This window comes from Pleurodeles waltl, chromosome 6 (genome assembly GCF_031143425.1).
Source record: "Pleurodeles waltl isolate 20211129_DDA chromosome 6, aPleWal1.hap1.20221129, whole genome shotgun sequence".
Taxonomy (NCBI): domain Eukaryota; kingdom Metazoa; phylum Chordata; class Amphibia; order Caudata; family Salamandridae; genus Pleurodeles; species Pleurodeles waltl.
In genome coordinates this window covers 451,645,957-451,669,840 of record NC_090445.1, presented here as the reverse complement: position 1 = coordinate 451,669,840, position 23,884 = coordinate 451,645,957, and the positions used below count along the sequence as shown (strand labels likewise).

The 23,884-nt window shown below is 42.6% G+C and overlaps 1 protein-coding gene across 1 annotated transcript in view; it reads left to right on the top strand.

The window, feature by feature from the left end:
* Window positions 1-6,141, top strand: part of RAB7B (RAB7B, member RAS oncogene family) — a 102,096-nt gene extending 95,955 nt beyond the window's left edge. Inside the window, exon 6 of the mRNA XM_069238574.1 lies at window positions 3,463-6,141. Coding sequence (XP_069094675.1) covers window positions 3,463-3,552 — 90 coding nt within the window. The 3' untranslated portion in view covers window positions 3,553-6,141. The remainder of the gene's footprint in view (window positions 1-3,462) is intronic.
* The last annotated feature ends 17,743 nt before the right edge of the window (window positions 6,142-23,884 follow it).

Sequence of the window (23,884 nt, the reverse complement as noted above, 5' to 3'; positions counted from 1 at the left end):
GGGTGAGACCTAAAATCTTGAAGATCTGCTAGACCACCAACACACCACATCAATATCACCCTGGCACCCCCCTCAAAAGCTAAATAGAAGCAGTTATATCAACTGCATGTTCATAAACTGCAGATCAGCAACCAAACATGCAACAGAACTGGCTGAAGCAACCCTAAACCACGACATTGTGTTTATATCAGAAACATGATGAAATTAATCCTGAGGTCCAATCCGTGACCTATTAGTCCCACCCAGTTTCTCATCATCAAGAAAGACGGGACCACCACAGTGGTGGCTTAGCCATATCCACAAGAATAGCATTCTCATAGCAGAAACAAACACCTTTACCTACCTCACTTTTAAATATCTCACCATGAACATAACCATGAAGAACAATAAAACAATGAAATTCACCTCCTTGACCACCCACCAGGCACCACGCTCTCCTCCGACGAACACAAATTAGAACTAACTACACATTGCTCACTAACCCACAACAGCATAATCCTAGGTGACGTCAATCTACATTGAAATGACGAGAAAGACTCACAAAGCCAGTCCTCGAACAAACTTTTACTTTGCAAAGAACGTACCCAGCAGTGCAATGGCCAAACTCACAACAAAGGCACTACACTTGATGTCGTCATAGCCCACAAAGATGCAGTAAGTATTGTCCACACTCTTCCAGTGGACTGGCTGGATAACCACCTAATTTTATTCAAAATCAACTAAAGGGAAATACCCCAATTCGCACTCAGAAAGCTATCCATTTTTTAACATAAGTTAGATTCCCCGAGCTGATCTGGAAGAAAGAATTATGTCACTACACCCTCCCCTAATAGATAACCTCTCAAGAGATGAACTTAAAACTCACTATAACTCATCAAAGACAGCCTTCCTTGACTAAATAGCTCTTATGAAACTCGAACAAAATTAGAAATACTCCCTCGAGATCCTGGTTCAAGTAATACCTCAATTCCAAAGGAAGGCAAGTTAGAGTTGCAGAAAGACTCTGGAGAACAAATAAAAGTCCATAACCCATCTTCTACAGCTTGGAGTGGAACACAGGAAAGAAAAAAAACACATCATAAAGGAAAAAGCCACATTCTTCAACAGAGCACTTGACAAAGCAAGAAAAAGGCACTAAAGAATTTTTCAACATCATTAAACAACAAACCTCTAAACCAGTAAAAAGAATCCTCGTGCTTCCAAAGAACGCTGTGACAATTTTGCAAAGTTCTTCAATGAGAAAATCACAAAGATTGAGATCTCCTTAGTTCTCCACACCCTGTCATCCACTGAAATCACTCCCATAATGGAGGGAGACTCCTCTTCAATCTCCTCGAACTCCCAAGCAGCATCCAGTATCTGTGAGCCCTCGGATGCAATTAAATCCCAGGATCCCCTACAACTTCTAGGAGCTGGAAGATGTTCAGCTTGCTCACGGAGGAGGACATCTCAAAGATGATTGCCAAAACCAAGCCCTCCTCCCACCTTGCTGACCCTCTTCTGGCCTTCCTGGCAAAACATCTCAACCACGCCTTAACCTTACTCTGGACTAAGATATTAAACAGCTCCCCGAACAACGGGGTCATGCCTGATTGTCTTAAATTAGGTCAAATAACCCCCACCCCGTTAAAAAAAAAGGCGCTGACCTGGATGACCTCAACAACTTCAGGCCCATCTCCAACCTTTCCTTCCTGCCAAAAATTCTTGACAAATGCATTCTCTGCCAACTCATCCAACACATTGACTTCAACACTTTTCTTGACTCACTCCAATAGGATTTTAGGAAGAAGTGCAGCATTGAATCAGCTATACTGAACATAGCAGATGACTTATTCAAATCTGTGGATACTGATAGATGCTGCCTGCTCATCTTCTTAGACCTGTCAGTGGCCTTTGACACAGACGACCAGAAGCTGCTTTTGGAATCCCTCCAAATTCAGATTGGAGCAGACGGCCTGGTTCTGAAATGGTTCACCTCATATCTAAATAACGGCTTCCAACAAACAAAAATAAACAACTCAGCCTTCAATGCTTCCTCCATAAGAAGAGGTGTCCCTCAAGGCTCAGTGCTCTCCCCCACACTCTTTAATATCTTCATGGAACTCATCATCACCATACTCAAACAAGCAAGCATCCCTTTCCACCTTTAAGCAAAGGGCACCAGGCTCTACTAAAAAATATCCTCACTTGAAGACTTACAATAGCTAAATCTCACTTTCATAAAAGCTCAAAACTTGTTATCACACAACCACCTGAAACTCAAGTAAGATAAGCCGGAAATCCTCCTCCTCTCAACCAATGGACATACTTCCCAGGTTCAAGAGTGGCAAAAAAACAGTGACGCTTTTAACTGAAATTTGTCTTTAGCTGACTCTGTCAACTCTCTGGGGATCACCCTGGACTCAAATCTGAGAATGAGCCCAATCATAAAGAACACAGCAAAGAGTGCTTTCTACAACCTAAAACTCCCTCACAAAATCAAACCCTTCCTCGCCCTGAATGATCTAAAAACCTCCAAGCAAGCTACTGTTCTGTCAAGGCTGGACTACGGGAACACAACCCTCACTGACACTGCAAAGTCACACCTAGCCCTCCCTAAGAGCCACTATACACACTACAATAAGGATCACAAGACGCAATCACATCTCACCCTCCTTTAAAAATGTAAATGGCTCCTGATTGAAGCCCATTGCTGCTTCAAAACTGCTTGCCTCACTCACAAAATCCTCCTCACTGGAAAAGCAGCCTATCTTGGGTCTAAACAGGCAGGGACAGGCCAGGAGTACCAAGACTCTGCTTCTCACCCCTCCATAAAACATGAACAAAAAGCCCTAGCTCACTCTTTCTCAGGCAATACCCCCAAAATATGGAACTCCCTCCCAATATACATCAGGAGGAATCCCTCATTCATGAGCTTCAAAAGATAATTAAAAGATCTTCTCTTAAATCAACACCTTAACCCTTCTGGCTCTAACACTTAGCACATAACTTTAATCTCATCTGGAATCTCTTCCTTGAGCTGTATATTATGTCTGTTCCTCTACAGGAAATGCTTTGTTTGATTTTTCAACAATATTTTACTTTGTAATCAATGTTATCTAACACTGCATTTGCCAGCGTTTAGCACACAGCTCGTATCTCATCAGGAATCTCTCCCCTGAACTGTATATTATGTTTGTTCCTCTCAAAAAAATGTTTTGATTGACCTCTCAACAAGATTTTATTTTGTGATCAATTTGTTACCCAACAACATGTTGACTATGTTCGTAAAGCACTCTGATACCTTCCGGTCTTGCCAGCGCTCTATAAAACACTTTTACATTAAATTAAAAAATAAAATAAAAATACATTAGTTATATTTAGCCTGCAGATGTTGTAATGTATAGCAGTGAGAGCTAAGTGATATCAACACATGACGATGGTATATATTGATGTAAGACATTGTCTTCTTTTATTTCACAGTATCTGGAATCAGTACAGAGTTTCATGACCGACTCCTTTAAATTGACGCCAGCAGAGGATGAACCAACAAAGAAGAGTCAATGCTGTTGACTCCAATAAGAGGAATTGCCACTTTTAGACTGGGTATGCATTTTGCGCCCATGAGGACACACTGCAAATTTGCACATTTGTCTTGACCTGTGATCTGGGTTTGTGTTACTTCTCTGCAACATACTAAGACATACCGAATTCCCTTCCGTTATGTGTGCCTCCAGAAACATTTAAAGATTTTACAGGAAACTTTGTCATGGCCACACCATTCTGCTCTGCAACCAAATTACTCTGTAACAGGAAGTATGGACCAACAATGTTCTCTTTTTCGACAGAAGCTTGGCATTTCAGGAGAGACCTTAAATTTACAAAATCAATCATTTTTAATGAGCAAGCTGGCCCGGTTATCTGGCTAAGACAGGGGATCAGGCACTCAATTCTCATAAATGAAAAATCAAAGTAAAAACTGAAATGGAACTGAACCTCAATGTTTGTAAAGGTGACAGAAACCTATTTTGTATTGTTGATTACCTAGTACTTTCGCAACAGCTCATCCACAAAAGGTGCTATTACTGAATGATTGCTAGAGGTGAACTCATTACTGACTTAAGTTAGGAGAGTCCAAATCTCCACTTTTCCTCGCTATGACATACACAGTTGTATGACAGAATATAGACTGTTCCTAACTCCACTTCTACGTACTTTGACAAGATATATACATATATTGTCAAGGTACATATATGCAGAGTAAGTATATTTTCTATTACATACAATCCTTCACAATATGTTGGTAGTCGATATTGTGGCTATGTTAATGTGATAGCACAATATTAAAAAACTTGTTATTTAGGTAGCATACCACATAGACATAACCCTGCCACTCACTGTGCTAGATTTACATAGAAGTCATGCGATGCAGTGCAACAACTGAAGTTGCTGAGCTGAGTTTTGGGAAAGGGAGATAGCAGAACAGCACCATATCTACTAAGATGTGGCATTATTCTCCTCTCTCCGTGCACTGGTGCACTTTTGGCAGCCATGCACCAACACACACACACTCTTACGCCATAATGCACGGGTTGTGCATTCTGTGAAACATATGTTATGTACTGGAAGGTGTTCCTCACAGTACAAATGCGTGTTGGATTTTGGAGCAAATCCCTGTCTTCGATTCTTTCTAGATAGGGATTTGCATCAAAACCCATAAGTGGTTGCATGGGAAAGCTGATGCACCACCCATTGAATTCCACTTTGACGCAAAGTAACACAACGCAGTGCAATGCGAAATTTGCATAACTTTAGGGTACTATTGAACGCAAATCCAGATTTGCATTGGATGGTAAATCCAACCTTAACACTTTGCGTTTCAGAAGTAACATAAACTTGACCAAAGCGTGAGTAAATTTGGGCCTAAGGGCCTGAATACAACCTTGGCGGAGAAGATTACTCCGTCGTCACAAATGTGACGGATAACGCGCCCGCTGTATTACAAGTCCCATTATATCCTATGGAACTTGTAATACAGTGGACAGGATATCGATCACGTTTGTAATGGAGTAATCCCCTCTGCCAAGGTCGTAATCAGGCACTTAGGGCCTGATTCTAACTTTGGAGGACGGTGTTAAACCGTCCCAAAAGTGGCGGATATACCACCTACCGTATTACGAGTCCATTATATCCTATGAAACTCGTAATACGGTAGGTGGTATATCCGCCACTTTTGGGACGGTTTAACACCGTCCTCCAAAGTTAGAATCAGGCCCTAAATGTTTCAAAATTGCTCCTTTTTACATCAGGTGTAAGCCTGTCACGCAAAATTGGTTTCTTTTGGGTTAGATTTCTTTGAGACACAGTAAAATGTGGCTTGTGGTTTTACCACAGAACTTAGTAAACAAGGCCAAGTAATATATCAAATGGGTTTAGGGGGTATGGGCTTAAAGGGTTTAAACAATTCCTTCACCAGACGTGCTGGCAATGATACCGAGAAGATGTAGGCCTACTTTTGCTAAACATCTGACTTAATGCCATATGCTGTACCCCTGTCTCACCAAATATGGATTACTGGATGGTCACTGAGCAAAAAGGTTTAAATTAGGACAGTGACGTAAAATGTCCGGGCTGAAACATATTGTTAGATAGGATGAAAAAGGCCAGGTGTAAACTGGATTTGAAGTTGTACAAGATGTGTAACTGGCACCTTGGAGTGCCTGAGCCCATGACTGACACTTGAAATCAAACATGTTCCAATTGACACAAGCTTTTTGAGTGTCAGAGACGTTTCAACAATGGCTGAATGGGTACTGAAAAAGAACAGTTCTTTTCTGTCAAGATTGTGATTGAGTGAGGAAAAAGGAAAAATAAGCATAAAGAAGAAACTCTTTTTCCTGCGCTAGTGGAGATCCATATGGCAATAGTTAAAAGACCACATGGGTATAAGTTTAAGCTTCAGTCTCAAACATTCCTGTTGTTTCTTCTATTCAAACTCCTTAGGCTGAATGGGTGCAGGACAGGACTTTGACTTCACAGTTCCATTGTTCTCGCCGTCAACGTTTTAGGTACTTGTTTTGGTTTGCTGCTGTGCTGTTTTATTTCAGGTTTTTGAATATTGTACCTTTTTTGCGTAGATAATTAAAAAATGTTCTCCATAAATGAATTGTAGCCCATTGTGGATGAAAACATGTGGGAAAAAGTTTTATTTCATCTGCCTGTTTTTGCCTGTTCTGTTGAATGGTTAGCATGTAGCCCTGAATCCGACCCCACTTATGGAGTTTCCCCCAGGGGGAAAATCCACAACAAATAGATGCTGAAAATTCCAACAGTACCAGGAGTCCAAGGAATTGGAATATACTGCTTTGCACAAAATGTCATAACGTAAAACAAATCAAATTGTTTATGTGCATTTTTTCAGGTTTCACAATTATTACTGTACTGTGTCCAGTGTCTACAAGCCATTCACAAAGCATTTCATAGAAATGGCCCCTCTACCCACACAATCTGGCCAGACAATACTACTAGAGGAGATCCATGCAGCCGGTCATCATTGCAGTTGGTGCCTGTGGATGCAGGGGAGTGACTCCTTCACTCCAAGGGAGATTCCTTTTTGAGTGGATTGAAGACTCGTCATCCTCAGTGGATACACAGCCGAGGAAATGTTGCAGTTGCTGGAAGGAGCTGAGGAAACAATGTTGCAAGCAGAGTTGAGACTGTGAATGCAGATTGTCAATTTCTGGAGGGTCCAGTTGCAGTTCCAGTGGTCAGAAAGTGAAGTAAATGATGCAGAAGAGTCCTGCTGGAATCTTGCACGTCAAATCTGAGGACCCACCCAAGAGGGAGACCCTAAATAGCCCAGAAAGGGGGATTGGTCACATAGGAGGGTGACCACCTATCAGGAGGGGGTTGTGATGTCACCTGCCTGTCCTGGCCACTCAGTTGCTTCCAGACACCTCTGCCCATCTTGGATTCAAGATGGCAGACTCAAGTGGCTACCTGAAGGTGCTCTGGGCACCACCCCTGGGGTGGTGATGGACAGGGGAATGGTTAATCCCCTTCCATTGTCCAGTTTCATGGCAGAGCAGGGACTCGGCATCCCTGGACTGGTGCAAACCGGTTTATGCAAGAAGGGCACCAAATGTGCCCTTCAAAGCATACCAGTGGCTTGGGGACAATACTTCTTCCAAGCCATGTAACACCTATTTCCAAAGGGAGAGGGTGTTGCCTCCCTCTCCCAAAGGAAATCCTTTGTTCTGCCTTCATGAGCTTGAGCTGGTCAAGCAGCAGAAGGGTAGAAACCTGTCTGTAGGATGGCAGCAGTGTGGGCTGCCCGGGAAAACCCTGCAAACTGGTAGGAGCAAAGCCAGGGGTATACCAATCATGCCCAGGTTCGGAATTACCATTATGTAGCTGGACACCTGTGTCCAGTACACGTGTAAAGTTGCATCCCCGCACTTATGAAGTCCATAAAAATGGAGTTGATGTTTGTAGGGCACGTCTGCTCATGCAGGGATGTCCTAACACACAGTTACTTGAACCCTGCCCTCTCGGCTAGGAGGGCCTACCATAGGGGTGACTTATAGTGACCTGGTGCAGTGACCTGGAGTGAAAGGGTGCATGCACCTTTTCACACAGGCTGCAATGACAGGCCTTCAGAAACATTTTACATGGTCTCCCATCGGTGGCATAATACATGCCGCAGCCCATGGGGAACCCCCGGTAACCCAATGTCCTGGGCACCTGGGTACCATATACTAGGGACTTATACGGGGGCACCAGTATACCAACTGTAGGGGTGTGAAGTCCCAAGCAACCAAATTTAGATGTAGAGAGCACAGTCATTGGGGTCCTGGTTAGCAGGATCCCAGTGAACATAGTCAAAGCACACTGACAGCAGGCAAAAAGTGGGGTCACCATGCCAAAAAGAGGGTACATTCCTGCAGAGGTGATCTATCTGTATGGCCGAGTACTTAACTACTACCAAACAGAGGGTCCAACACCCGCCTAATTTACAGTTGTCCACTGGCACAGTGGGCATCTCTTAACTTTGCCAGGAACTGCTTTCAGTGGGGTTCCTGTGATTGCATTAAAGGTTTGACTGAAGGTGCTGTCAAAATTATGGTATCCGTCCATCAAACTTTTAACATGTTTTTGTATTTTAAAAAACAAAATCCCAAAACAGGATTCTGTTTTTAAATACAAAAACAAATGACCACTCACACCATGGAAGTTGTCTTCCATGTTGTGGGGGTCATTTTGCAGTTTTAACTAAGGGGCAGTGAAAACTAGCCTTTCAACCGCCCACCGTAAATCAGTTGGGCGGTTGAACGGCCAAGTCTCTGAATTACCCTTACTTCATCTAACTGTCGGAGAAGTATGTCAGTGACAGAGACAGAGTAATCTCCATTGCTGACATACTAAGGATCCCCCCATCTGTAAATCAGGCAGGCCACCTTCAGTTTGGCAGGTAGGGTATTCTGTTGCCATTGTGACAGAGTACCCTCTCCCCCAAACTCTAAAATAGCCCCTTTATGTAATCTCTACTTGAGATCCTCTTGGCAATCATAACTCAACACTGACTCCTTTTTTGCTCTTTATATAGATGTTATATGTGCTGGCTACAAGCCATATGAAAAACAAATTCTATCCAGAGGTCTTCCTTAACCTGGCATGTAGTGCACAGTTAGGAAAGCACAATCACTCCCTGCTCCAAGGCTGTCTTCCCTTTAGTTAGATGATTGTACTCCAATTGTTTCCTAGTAAATGATTTCTGTTGCAAAGAGTATGGATATTACATAAATTAATAAATACATGTCAACATCAATGATAAGTTTAGCCTGGAAGCTCAAGTGAGCTCAAAAATACAAAATATACAGGACCTAGCCTATAAGCCCAAAACTGGAACCAGGATAATAAGCAAGAAACAAAATAAACAGTTCAGTGGGTCTCTTTCGATTATATAAATAATGTGTCCCTTTCTTCCCACATTCAAACTAAATTGCTGGTCTTATTCTCAAAATAGGTATAATTTATCATACACAGTTAAAATGATGCAGATGGACAGTGCTCAAAAACTGTAGTGGTATGCAAAAATTAACAAAGATGCATATACAGATGTCATACATATCCCATACACAACAGCAGTACAGTATATACTCCTTAATAACTGCCCTCAGTTTCTTTGAACGGGCAATCCCTGTTAGAAATTGTTGATGTTTCAATCATATGCGTAGGTCTCCTCAGGACATAGGAGTGTCTTCTGGCACAATACCTATTGGGTAGAATGTGGACAAAGTCTATTGATTGTATATAACAGGCATATATGTACTGATAGGCCAATAAATGGAAACGGCCTACACTTTTTACCACCCCCCTTCACACACCTGATGTCTGTAGAAGTTCTAGCTTTTGAGAATCTTGTTATGAAACAAGTCCGGGCATTAGAACAAGATATGAAGTACATACATTACAATATAACGAAAGATGAGAAAACTGCATTATTGAGTTTGAGCAGAAACAGACAGATCACGATTAAGTCAGGTGAGAAAGGGGTAGCGACAGTAATACAAGACACAATGACATATGAAAAAGAGATTGAGAGACAGTTGCCAATAAGGAACATTACAATAGACTATCTACACATGAGGAATATCGCAGATATAGACCTTGAAATTGGTATCACAGACAAGAATGCAAATTTCTTAACTGACCATACCTCAGAACTTCGGTGATTTACACTTTGCCTAAGATACATAAAAACAGCCAGGTGCCTCCAAGACATCCGATAGGTCCATTTTAGAAACGTTATGTACATTTGTAGATCACTTTATAAAACCACATGTACCTAAAATCCTCTCCTGTCAAAGAGAATATGGATTTTATAAACTATATTGAGGAAAAGGATTTTGATCCCAGGAGTCAGATTTTGATGACTTCAGATATAGAGGCCCACATTAAGACTTTGGTGGTATAAGCCGCCTACTGCCGCGGTGATGGCCGCTAAAAGACCGTCACCGTGGCTACCATCTTTCCACCAGATTATGACCACAGCCGGACTTCCGCCACAAGGAGGGCAAAAATCCGGCTGTGGCCATACTGGCAGATGGTGGTAAAGTGGAGCTGCTACCACCAGCACCTCCATGCCAGTAGACCATCGCCAGCTGTATCATGACACATGATACGGCCTGGCAGTGTTTTGCTGGTGGGTGCTGTTGGCTGTAGCAGTGCCCCGTCCCGTCCCCTGCCGGAAGATGACCTGGATGCAGGTAAGTTGGGCTTCCGACAGGTGAAGTGGGTGGAGGGTGTTTTGTGTGTGTGTGTGTGGGGGGGGGTTTGTGTGCATGAATGTGTGAGTGTGTGCATGAATGCGTCTGTGTGTGTAGTGTTGTTTGCGTAGGTGTATGCATGTGTGTGAATGCGTGTAAAAATGGAAATGTGAATGCGTGTCTGCATGTCAGTGTGAATGTGTGTACGGATGTGTGCGAGAATGAATGTATGTATGTATGAATGAATGCGTGTAAGCCAGTGTAAGTGGGTGTACGCGTGGTGCATGTTTGCAAGTGTGTGCGTGTATGGAGGGTGAGGGATTGGAAGGGGGGTGCATGGATGAGGGGGTGGGGGTTATCTGGGGAGTGTTTGGGGGGTGGGTGAGCCTACTACCAGTGACATGGAAGGGATTCCCTGTCACTGGTAGGGCCTACCACCATGCTTTAAACCATGGTGGTAGGCAGGCTCAAAATGCCGCCGCCGGTACAAAAGCAGCCGCCGGGCTGGAGATTGTTATCTCCGGCCCGGCGACTGCCTCTGCCATGGCAGTAGGAATGGTAAATTGGTGAGTTGGCTTCAACCAACTCGCCAATGTCATAATGTGGCAGTATGTACTGCCAGCCTGTTGGCTGTACTACCGCCACATTACCACCTACCGCCGGGGTCATAATGACCCCCAGAGTCTTTGTATACTAACATACCCCAGAAGACAGCACTCTGGACTATATGTTAACTACAACAATAGGCTTGAAATGTCAACATTTCTAAATGGGATTTTCTGTTGTTCAAAGAAATTGTAGGCAATAACAAAGGAATATAAACTGTACTGTTGCTGTATATGGAATATGTATGACATCCCTTCTGTATGTGTGCATCTTTGTAAATTTTTGCACATCACTGCACGTTTGAGCACTGCACCGTCTGCATCATTTTTAACTGTGTATTATAGATTATACCTATTTTGACAATAAAACCTAGAATTTGATTTTAATGTGGAAAAGGTTTACATTATTCAAATAATCTAAGGAGTCTCACGGAACCATTTGTTCTGTTTCTCCCTTATTACCCTGGTTCTGGCTTCCAGCTTATGTCATGTATATTTTATTTTGTTGAAGTGAGACCAATTATATATTTCAATAAACACACACTACAAACTGGTGTCTAAAGAAGCTTCATTCTAATTTCTTAAAAAAGCTGTCTGCTGCTACCGCTGTAGCATCACATAGTTATTAGAATAAATAGGAGCATTATCTTCATGGGATCTCAATGCTATTAGGCCTTAATGATAGGAGTGTTACACTTCGAGTGGGGTAATATTGGAACCACAATTACCAATATCACCAGGATTGGTAATTGCTGGTTTCAAAATGAGATTTTAACTCTTCCACAACAGAGTACTCAGTTCATCCCAAAGACTGAATGGATAGGTCGTAAACCCCCTGATCTTTACTATCAGCCTTCCTTAAACCGTGGTCAGTAGACCACACCACAGTTCATTATGGCATCATCAGGAAGAAAAAAGGGGGTAGGGAAGAACCCAAACTCTACTTCCTGGCGATTTTGAGCCTCGAATAGACAGACAAATCACAACATCAGAGGCCTTTACTTACCTTGAAAGATTCATGCTATGCAGATAGGAAGAGACAGCTTTTGTTTACCTCCTGTATACCGTCGGAACGAGCCCCTTGTGCCACATAGAAATTTCAGTGAACTCGGGGACTTCCTACAGGAAAGTAGGGGAAAAACAAGACAACACAGCAAAACAACACCACTTAATTAGTTCAAGGAAGTGTGATCTGGGTGCAAACTACCGACTGGTACCAACCCAGCAACAGGTGGATTTTATGAGGAAAGGATTCTTACCACTACCTCAACTTATGTTGCTCCTATAAGTGCTTCTTCTGTGTTTCATTTTGTGACCCTGTCCCTTAAAGGTCCAGTTTGCTCTGGCATGTAATTGCACATCTGCCGAACACCAGCTGTAACAGGGTATTCTCATGCAGTAAGTCCTGACAGGAGTGGGCAATTACCGTGGAAATCTGAGCTACCACACAAGTTCCTACAGGTAATTCCAATGTTCCAATATTCTGGTCCTTTTTCTCCAGGGAACCTAGATGGTATATTGCCAAATGCAGTATTGCCTTCTTACTTGTAATATCAATTTGTCCATAAACTCCTGTTTCTAACCTAAAATAGACAAAAGGGAGGGGTGAGTGGGTGCTGAGTTGTGCTGTAGGGCAGAACATACCAACATCACAGCAGCCATAACATCGTCAATCCCTGTCGGCAGTGTACGTGTCCTCGAACACAATAGACCATTGAGGAAGTGCCTGTTACTAGTACGAGTATCCTGTTGATGTCCCCTTCGGCCGCTCAGTTCATATATACAGAATCTGGTAATATAGCCAGACTACCGCTTGATCTTGTTCTGTACCTGCGCTGCAGTCTGCTCTACTACGCCTAGCACTCTTTCACAACTATTGTCCTTCATTCCAATCATATCTTCTTGTGTACCACTCTAGCCTCCTCTTCTGATCTGCATTTTGGTAAGACCTCTCTGTTTCTTTGGCAAAGTCAGTGAAGCACATCCTCTTGAGATCCTGCCGTCTCCATTTCACAGGTGCTTCCTTCGCCTCTGTGTGTAGAGTCCTCCTACTTGCCGCAGCAATGTTGGTCCTGTCACGGACTATGCCTATCTTGTCTCTGTGCGAGACTTTGCTTAAACTTTTCCCTTACGAGACTTTGCTATTCATGTCCTTGTGTGCTTGTCTCTTTTTTTTGTGAAACTTTGCTCGTCATAGCCCTATACAACACTTTGCATGTTCCATCCTTATCCATATTCTTTGTTGCTCTATCATCAAGCTTAATCATATCTTACATAATACATAAGGTAAGAAGTGAGCCGGAGATGTATTTATATGTATATATATGTAGATCTTAGTACAGTCGATAAAATGACTGTCTTTGATTATAGGTGCAGTGACAGGTGACACCTCTGCTCTCTAACCTTAATGCAGGTCCACCTACCACACTTTAGGACCTGTATTTGCAAGTTTTGCACTGACGTGGTATTATATGGATATTGATACAGTGCGAACCAAGCTTTGAAACAAAAGGGCACAGTAACATATGTTGGTTGGGAGACAAACAGCTTGTGTCCATCCAGGGCCGGCTTTACCACTGGTGGCGCCCGGTGCAACAATCTTTTTTGGCGCTCCCTCCATATGACCTCCTCGGATTCCCTCACTACCACCAGGACAAAAGTGGCCCTCATCTCTCCATAACCCTTCTTGCAAATACATTTCAATTGTTGGATTAAGCTGTGGTAAAGGCTGGCTTAACTCATCTACTCAGCTATCCACATAAAATACAGATCTGTTGTTTGCAGCAGGCATATTAACCCTCCACACTACTATATGGCAGTCAAAACTGCCACTAGACAAAACTCTGGTCTCTCTCTCGGTAGCAGGAACATTAATAAAACATCATCTTGACATTTTTATTGTTGCCTGAAAGCTGGGCACATAAGGAACTCTGCAGCAGGTGCATTTAAATCTTGTTATTGCTAAGCACAGCGTTTTCAGGAGTCTGTTAAGAACCTTACATCAATATTGTACAACACACAGCATCATTTAAATCGTGTTTGCCGCCACTTAAAAAAAACTGTTTTAGTCCTTGCCTAGTAATGACTGTCTCGGTGTGAGTAATGCTTGTATACTATTTAAGGTTCAATGTCATTTATTCTAAAAATAATCCACAACAACATCACTCTTGTATATGAAATGGAAGTCACATGTCCTCAAGGGCTTTCATGGTTTAACTCGCTGCATGATAGGTTTGTGAATTTGTGCTGTTCTGAAGAATTTACAAGCACCAACCAGAGAGGAAAAGTCTTATGATGTTATCAATGGAGCATTGTAGCTGGTGCTGAGATGAAGGAAATGTTTGACAGCTAGGCGTTGTCGCAGAGTGTAAGAATCATAAGCTGACCAGTAAAGTGGTGAGAGGGCAGGGAGACAAAAGTTGCAGTTTTGATAAATGCAATCCTAAGAATGCCTTAATGCTGGTAGCCCTAGTGCAGCTCTCATATAGAGAGTTATCAGAGACAAGTCTCAAGCTTAACCTAAAGAAGTCCCTTGGTGTTGTTAGAACTCAGCAAGGCACTCTTTCAAATTCTCTAACACTTTGAAGCTAGCGCACATCCACTCACCCACCCACTCATCCACTCACCCACTCAACATGGTCACAGACGAAGAGTTAGCATTGGAAAACTACAGCAGTGCGGAAAAGCAACATGGGGATTGTAGCCACTTTTGGGGTGGGGGAGTGAGATTCACACAACAAGTGATCCAGGAAATACCAGCACCATAAAGGCAGCTGGAAGCCGGACACCAGTCAGCTGTGCCTTGATAGTGCAGGTCACCCTGGTGGTGCCATGCCATCTCCGTCACACGCTCAGCCAGATCACCTGACAACAATTAGTAATGAGGCTTGGAAAAGGCCTAAAACACACACTACCACAGAAGAGCAGTGCCTCAGCACATTACTCAGTTTAACACCTTCGCTGCCAGGCCTTTTGGCTATTTGGGGCTGTTGGCGCTTAGGCACTTATAACTTTTTGTCCACATAAGCCACCCACGCCAAATTTGCGTCCTTTTTTCCCAACATACCAGGGATTCTAGAGTTATCCAGAGTTTGTGGGTTTCCTTGGAGGAGACCAAGAAATTAGCCAAAATACAGCAAAAATTTTGTTTTTTTTTTAAAATGGGGAAAAAGGGCTGCAGAAGAAGGCTTATGGTTTTTTCCCTGCAAATGGCATCAACAAAGGGTTTTGCGGTGCTAAAATCACCATCTTCCCAGCATAGACAGACTTGAATCAGAAAACCACATTTTTCAACACAATTGTGGCATTTTACTGGGACATACCCCATTTGTACTTTTTTTTTGAGATTTTAGCCTCCTTCCAGTTAGTAACAGAAATGGGTGTGAAACCAATGCTGGATCCTGGACAGCTAAACATGTCTGAAACGTAGACAAAATTCCGAATTCAGCAAAGGGTCATTTGTGTAGATCCTACAAGGTTTTCCTACAGAAAATAACAGCTGAAATAAAAATAATATTGAAATTGAGGAGAAAAAACTGCCATTTTTCTCCATGTTTTATTCTGTAACCTTTTCCTGTGATCTCAGATTTTAAAAAATATTATATCATTACATCTTCTGGACTCTTCTGGTTGCAGGGATATATAAGGCTTGTAGGTTCATCAACAACCCTATGTACCCAGAGCCAATAAAGGAACTACACCTTGCAATGGGTTTTCATTGAATACCGGGTATACAGCAATTCATTTACTGAAGTATAAAGAGTGAAAAACAGGTATCAAGGAAACCTTTTTATTTCCAAAATGGGCACAAGATAAGGTGTTGAGAAGCAGTGGTTATTTGCAAATCTATGAATTACGGGGTGCCAATACTAGCATGTGAATTACACAGCATTTCTCAAATAGATGTGTTTTTAACACACTGTCTTACATTTGGAAGGAAAAAAATGTTCTGCTATTCTGTGTTCCCCCAAGTCTCCCGATACAAATGGTACCTCACTTGCGTGGGTAGGCCTAATGCCTGCGACAGGAAACGCAACATGGACACATCTATTTTTTACATTGAAATCTGACGTGTTTTTTGGAAAGTGCCTAGCTGTGGATTTTGGCCTCTAGCTCAGCCAGCACCAAGAAAAACCTACCAAACCTCTGCATTTCTTAAAACTAGACACCTAGGGGAATCCAGGATGGGGTGACTTGTGGGGCTCTCACCAGGCTCCGTTACCCAGAATCCTTTGCAAACCTCACAATTTGGCAAAAATAAAAACAACACTTTTTCCTCACATTTTGGTGATAGAAAGTTCTCGAAACTGAGAGGAGCCACACATTTCTTTCCATCCAGCATTCCTCCAAGTCTCCTGATAAAAATGGTACCTCACTGGTGTGGGTAGGCCTAGTGCCCGTGGCAGGAAATGCCCAAAAACACAACATGGACACATCACATTTTCCCAAAGAAAACAGAGCTGATTTTTGCACAGTGCCTAGCATTGGATTTTGGCCTCTAGCTCAGTCGGCACCAAGGGAAACCTACTAAACCTGTGTATTTTTGAAAACTAGACATCTTGGGGAACCCAGGATGGGGTAACTTATGGTGCTCTCATCAGGTTCTGTTACCCAGACTCCTTAGCAAACTTCAAAATGTGGCAGAAAAACATTTTTTCCTCACATTTCAGTGCTGAAAAGTTCTGGAATCTGAGGGGAGCCACAAACTTCCATCTACCCAGCATTCTCCCAGGTCTCCCAATAAAAATGGTACCTCACTTGTGTGGGTAGGCCTAGTGCCCGCAAAAGGAAATGCCCCAAAATACTACGTGGACACATCAAAATTTTCAAATACAAAACTACCTGTTTTTGCAGGGGGCACCTGCGTTCTTGGTCCTGAGCTCAGCAGCCATGTAGGGAAATCTACCAAACCCAAACATTTCTGAAAACTAGACACCCAAGGGAGTCCAGGGAGATGTGACTTGCATGGATCCCCCAGTGTTTTCTTACCCAGAATCCTCAGCAAACCTCACATTTAGATAAAAAATCACATTTTTCCCACATTTCTTTATGGGATCACCACACCAGCACAAATATCCTACCACCTAACATTCCCGTCAATCTCCCGGTAAAAATGATACCACACTTGTGTAGGTAGGGCAAGAGCCTGTGACAGGGAGGAGCCAAAAACATGTTGAAAATGAGGGGGAACCAAAGAAGGTCCCAAAGGGCAGTTTGAAAAAAACATTTTTATGCTGACAAGTGGGGCAGAATTTTATCGGTATAGATGCGACAATGCTGGGTAGTAGGAATTTCGTGGGTTCCTGCCGATTCTGGAAGGTTCTATCACAAAATTGTGGGAAAAATGTGTGATTTCCAGCAAAGTTGGAGTTTTGCTCGGCATTGTGGGTAAGAAAATGGTGCCAGGTGCATGTGAAGCACACCACCCTGGACTCACCCAGATGTTTAGTTTTCAGATTTGTATAGGTCTCGTACATTTTTCTAAATGGCAGCGTCCCAAAGTCCAAAAAGTGCAGCCCTCACCATTCCAAGTGGGTCAATTTTGAGGGTTAGACAAGCGCTCATGGAACCAAATGTAAAACCAAACCCCAAAATAATCAAATGTCCTCTTGCTTGCCGTGGGATAATATGTTTTAGTGTGCAGGGGGAGAGCTGAAAGACTGTTTCCCCCATCAGTTGGGGTGGGGGCATAACCATGCCCATACTGGTTGATAGCCACCACCCCACTATTTTTTTTATTTAATTCCCAGGCATCTATATGCTTTCTGTCCCCCTGCGGAGTGGATCGGGGTTAATTGCCCCATCTGCCCACCGGTGGGCAGAACAACTTTATCCCCATTTATTTGGGGTGGGGGTATGGCCATGCACCCACCCTTCTTTTTTTTTAAATGGCCTAAAATAAATTTGCTCCATAGGGGAGCGACCCTTGCCTAAGGGGTCACTCCCCTTTTTGAAATTGTCGCGAAAAACAAATCACTAGTGTGTAATAATTTCTGCCTCCTTTGGGGGTAAATTGGCCTAATAAAAATAGGCCGATTTCCCCCCCCAAAGGGGGCAGAAATGGCCTAAAAACAACTTGCCTCCTCAGGGGAGCGACCCTTGCCTAAGGGTCGCCCCCCCCGTATAAATGTAAAAAAAAAAAAAATCCCTGGTGTGTAGTGTCTTCTGCCCCCACGGGGGGGGCAGATCGGTCTAATTAATATAGGCCGATCTGCCCACGGGGTGGGGGGAAGAGAATGTCTAATAAAAAAATTGCCCCCTGAGGAGCGACCCTTGCCTAAGAGGTCGCTCCCATTATGAATGTAAACAAAAAAAAATCCCTGGTGTCTATTGGCTTCTGCTCCCCCGGGGGGCAGATCAGCCTAATTGATTTACGTCAATCTTCCCCCGGGGTGAGGGGGCCAGAAAAGGCCTAATTAAAAAATTGCCTCCCAGGGAGTCGCTCCCCTTATAAATGTAAACAAAAACTCAAGTGTCTAGTGGCTTCTGCCCCCCCCCCCCGGGGCAGATCAGCCTAATTAAGGCTGATCTGCCCACGGGGGAGAAAAGGCCTAATTAAAAAATTGCCCCCTGGGGAGCGACGCTTGCCTAAGGGGTCGCTCCCCTTACACAAATAAACAAACAAAAATAAAATACCTGGTGTCTAGTGGCATTTCTGCAGCACGATTGCTATGGGATCGTGCTGCAGGAATGCTCAGAGAGACATAAAAAGGGAAGGAAAAGCCTTTCCTTCCCTTTTCATGCCTCCCTGACCTCCCCTGCCCCCGTACCGAGGAGAAACTAAATAGTTTCTCCTCGGTCGCGCTGGAAGCCATACTTCCAGTGCGATGGGAGGCACCTCTGATGAGGTCAGCGCGCGATCACACGCTGATGTCACCAGACATCACTGGGGGGGGTTGGAGGGTCGGGGTGGAAGGGGAAGTGATTCTCCTTCCAGCCCTGCCCATGGGAGGAGGTGGGAGGAACTTTGGGGAGCGCTAGCACTTCCCCCAAGGGCCCGGTGCAGGACGTAATGGTTACATCCTGGGCACCCGAGCGGTGCTGCCCAGGATATAACTGTTATGTCCCAGGCACCCAAGGGGTTAAAAAACCACCTTGACTGATCTAGTTGCACAAACCTGCTCCTGACTTCCTGTCTGTACTGGTTTGGTACTTAAACTTTGAGCTGTCTTTCACCCAGTTCCTGTAATTCCCTCCTTCCTTCATAAGGCTACTTTTTCTTCCTACTTTGCACCCCTACCCTGATTCCTCCTCTTGTGATTTATTTGATTCCTGATCCAGTGATGCTACCTATGGGAGTGCAGGCTCTCTCACCTTGACTCCTGGCACTTGTGTCTCATCTTTCTCCAGAGAGATTGATCACCATTTCTCAGATGATTCTGCTGAGGATACATATTATCAGCAGCAGAACAGTCTAGATCAGGTGGTTCTCTTGGATATCTGGCATTTGAGGGAGGGGTGAATTATCAAGAACATAGACCTATGTTGTACTGTGAGGATATCTTACTGATTATTGCCAATGTATCATTTCAGCTCCACTGGAATTAATGCTGTTCATTCCCTTTCTATGGGGGAATCCCTTGCTTTCCAGTCTGATATGCTGACAAAGAAGATGCCTCTTAATGATGGAGGGAGATGCCTTTTCAGACCCACTCTTGTGGGTATATCTTTCAAAAGCCATTGCAATTGGACAAGTCCTGACACCATAAATAGATGTACACACAATCAAACACCTAACTTTAATTAGAGTGCTTCTGGATCAGAGGTGGACCATGGTGCTATTAATGTCTAACATAGAAAAAGGTGGTTATGCTAACAGGTTCGCACATCCCAAAAGACCATATAGTAATTGTTAAAAGTCATGTCCAAATTGTCGTAGAAGATCTTCAAAAGGGTGCCGCACTGGTGTGCACACCCAACCACCAAGGGTGTGTGTATGCTGACTAGAAACCACCCAGCCAAAGTTACTTCATAATGTTACCAGGGCAAACCAAGCAGATTGTAAAATTACCATAAATAAAATCAGGTCACTCAATTACAGTCTTAGGCACGTCCTGTGATTTTAGGATTTATTCTTTCCAAAGCATGTTACATCCAAGAAAGCAACGCATGTTACATCCAAGCAAGCAGCCAACACATGTTTTGTCTTCTAGACTTAATCAAGGCTGAAAAGATCAATATGCATATAAAAACAAAGGTGAAATGTATTTACAATAACAGGGATGTATTACTATTATATAGATCCATGATGCCATGCTTGAGAAAAATGATTCTGCTGAATTTGCACAGACCAAAAGTGCGTAGATATACAAAGTGAGCCAAGATTGTGAAATTGAAAGTCCCACGTCCGTCTAAGTTAAATGAAAGCTCAAGAAAAAGAGTGGGTTGTAGACAAAATAAGTCAAAAAGACTGATAGTAAAGTCCAAACCCCACTAAAAACCAAGTGGTGATATGTCAATATGGGTAGAAACAGAAGCATGCTAAGAAAACAAAATTTAGGTGATGATAGAAATTACACAAGTTTTAAGAAATAGTGCAATTCAAAGATACGGATAGTGCCTAAGGAATATATAATCAAATTAGAATGAAGAGAACGGCATATCATATAACTTGAAGGATAGCATCAGAGTCTAATAGAAAAGTCGTACTTGAAATATTCTTAGGGGGAAAAAGGTAAGACATCAGTATGACATAAGACATCAGTATGACACCACATTTTGCAATGTAACTCTTATAATCAATCCAAAAAATCTTCCACTGTGACCAAGTATGTAATACAATGGGAGAAGAGTGGGTTAATTATATTGGTCTACTTGTTCAATAGTGCACAGCTAGCCGCGAGCTATCCCAAGTTTAAAAACAAATATGAGTACGAGGTAAAAAAATAGAGTCTAACAAAATTACACCCATGCACACTGTGATGAGAAGTCATATTGAAACATAGAATTAACAGTCCAAAAAAAACCCAAAATAGATTTGAAGTGACGAGACCTGAGGAAATTACTGTCCAATAAAAATGACATAGATAACAAATAGAAACTTACCTAGAAGCATCTGTTACATACTTGAAAAGTTCAATGGAATATTGTAAAGGAAAAACGGGCCATGATAAGCCTATAGGTAAAATGTTATCAATAATATAGTTAGGGCAATATATGTCAGGGGTTTGGTAGCACAGGTCAAGTTGTATCATGACAAATATGAGCTATGGTAGAAAAGTGCCCATTAAAAACGAGTGTCGCTGAGTTAGAACGTTAACAAAATAGAACTGTGACAATATATCAAGGCATAGTCTGCCACATGTAAATCATAAAACGGTGAAAAGTACAAAGGAGAGCTTAAAACTTGGTTTAGACGTAAGTCTCACGTTGGCAAACATTACTGGTTAGAGCGATGCCAGTAATGTAAATTATGAATAAAAACAGTATATTGAAAATTTGACACTAACGGAACAGTAGCAGCGGAGGATGGGAGAAAAATGATTCCTAAGTCATTATCATGTCTAGGAGCCGTATCCGAAGACATCCCTGACCGTAAGATAAGTAATAAAACCAAACTGCCATAAAGCTATTGACACAATTAAAACCAAATAAAAACCGTAAACCTCAATTGCCTTGACTGTGAAGTAAATAATAGATCCAATAAGTAACATAATGCTAACGACAAGATTACATCCGAAGGAAAGCCGTATGCGTAATGCACATACTGTTATTGCCATAATGGTAAAGAAACCAGCTCTCATGAAAATTCCAAAAGAGACCTACGAACCTCTAAAGCCAATGCCGAAAGGTAGTGTGAATGCTGTTGTTAGTACGTGAAAATGCCACAAACATGCTGGTGTGTTATATGGTGGAATGTGTAGGAGTAGAAAGGAGAAAGCTGACTTATCCGGTGAGAAGAAGGGATATCGGAAAAGAGAAAAGAAGAGGCGCCATCTTAGAACGTGGTGCATATTAGCCGATATCCTTGTACAGAAATGGTCCGTATATAAGGAAATGACAATATTTGCCATGGATATTGTTAATAAATATTACAATGGCCTAAGTAATTAGCAATCCAAAATGTTCGAGTCAAAGGATGTAGCCTTAGATGAGAGACAAACAAGTTTGTAGAGAAAAGGCCAAAAAATAAATAAAAATAAGGTGAAATTAATATCAGTATTCAAAATTAGACGGAAAAACCTTAATAGATGCAGTTGATACATTTTCAAAAAATTTGAAAAACACCAATATAGATATAATTAGCAGAAATAGAATGTATATGAGATCTCATTGGTTAGTAAATTCATTGACACGATACATGAAGAGTCAAAAAGTCAACAACTGTTAGGAATCTTATAATTTCAGCATGTAGTGCTGGTGTGATATCACAGTAATTAGGAAATTATATAGTTAGTTCTTAGGTAAAAATTGTGTGCTCAAAAGTACATTTAATATCACTTACTGAGTAGAAGGCTTGAAAGTGAGGATGGGTGCTGTTGGTTAAACACAAGTGTATGTTTTCCAATTCATAATTATAGAAATACATGTAAGTCTTTATGGCACTATTAATGCCTGGGGAACTGCCAGGATTCTGTTGTTCAGCTACATTTGAGTTTTCCTGTTTTGTTGATTAGTTCAGGGTGTACTGTCAAAAAGTGACAAATTCTGAGTATGTTAAGTGAGAAAAGATATAGAATGCCTATATACTGGTAAAAACCCATCATAGAAGGGAGGTAGGTCAAGTGAGCAGCCTGTAGCAGAAAATCTGTTCTTTCTTAGAGTAGAAACACAGTCACGCGAAGATTTCATTAGAGTCTTAGGGGAATTTAAATTTAGGGCTAAGTGAGTTGTTTTGTTTATGAACCACTGAAGTGTCATTTTCATGAAGGAACTGCATCATTTTGTAGTGTAGTGGGCCCCCCACCTTTTCAGATTAGTTTTGTTGGTATTAGGAAGCTATGTGCTATTATTCTGATATCCAGTGTCACAAACCTTATTCTGTACCCCTAAATATATGATGTAAAATTGGTTACTTCCAATTTGCTTGATTACTTTAATGTTCCAGAAATGCCTTGGTAATTTGTTGCACAAAATCACAACTGACATGTGTAGGAAAGTACCATCTTGCCTGGCATGTTACCCCCATATTTCACTGTATATATGTTGTTTTAGTTGTATGTGTCACTGGGACCCTGCCAGCCAGGGCCCCAGTGCTCATAAGTGTGCCCTGTATGTGTTCCCTGTGTGATGACTAACTGTCTCACTGAGGCTCTGCTAACCAGAACCTCAGTGGTTATGCTCTCTCTTTGCTTTCCAAATTGTCACTAACAGGCTAGTGACCAATTTCACCAATTCACATTGGCATACTGGAACACCCTTATAATTCCCTAGTATATGGTACTGAGGTACCCAGGGTATTGGGGTTCCAGGAGATCCCTATGGGCTGCAGCATTTCTTTTGCCACCCATAGGGAGCTCTGACAATTCTTACACAGGCCTGCCACTGCAGCCTGAGTGAAATAACATCCACGTTATTTCACAGCCATTTACCACTGCACTTAAGTAACTTATAAGTCACCTATATGTCTAACCTTTACCTGGTAAAGGTTGGGTGCTAAGTTACTTAGTGTGTGGGCACCCTGGCACTAGCCAAGGTCCCCCCTCATCGTTCAGGGCAAATTCCCCGGACTTTGTGAGTGCGGGGACACCATTACACGCGTGCACTATACATAGGTCACTACCTATGTATAGCGTCTCAATGGTAGCTCCGAACATGGCCAAGTAACATGTCTAAGATCATGGAATTGTCTCCCCAATGCCATCCTGGCATTGGGGAGACAATTCCATGATCCCCCGAGTCTCTAGCACAGACCCGGGTACTGCCAAACTACCTTTCCCGGGGTTTCACTGCAGCTGCTGCTGCTGCCAACCCCTCAGACAGGTTTCTGCCCTCCTGGGGTCCAGCCAGGCTTGGCCCAGGAAGGCAGAACAAAGGACTTCCTCAGAGAGAGGGTGTTACAACCTCTCCTTTTGGAAAAAGGTGTCAGAGCTT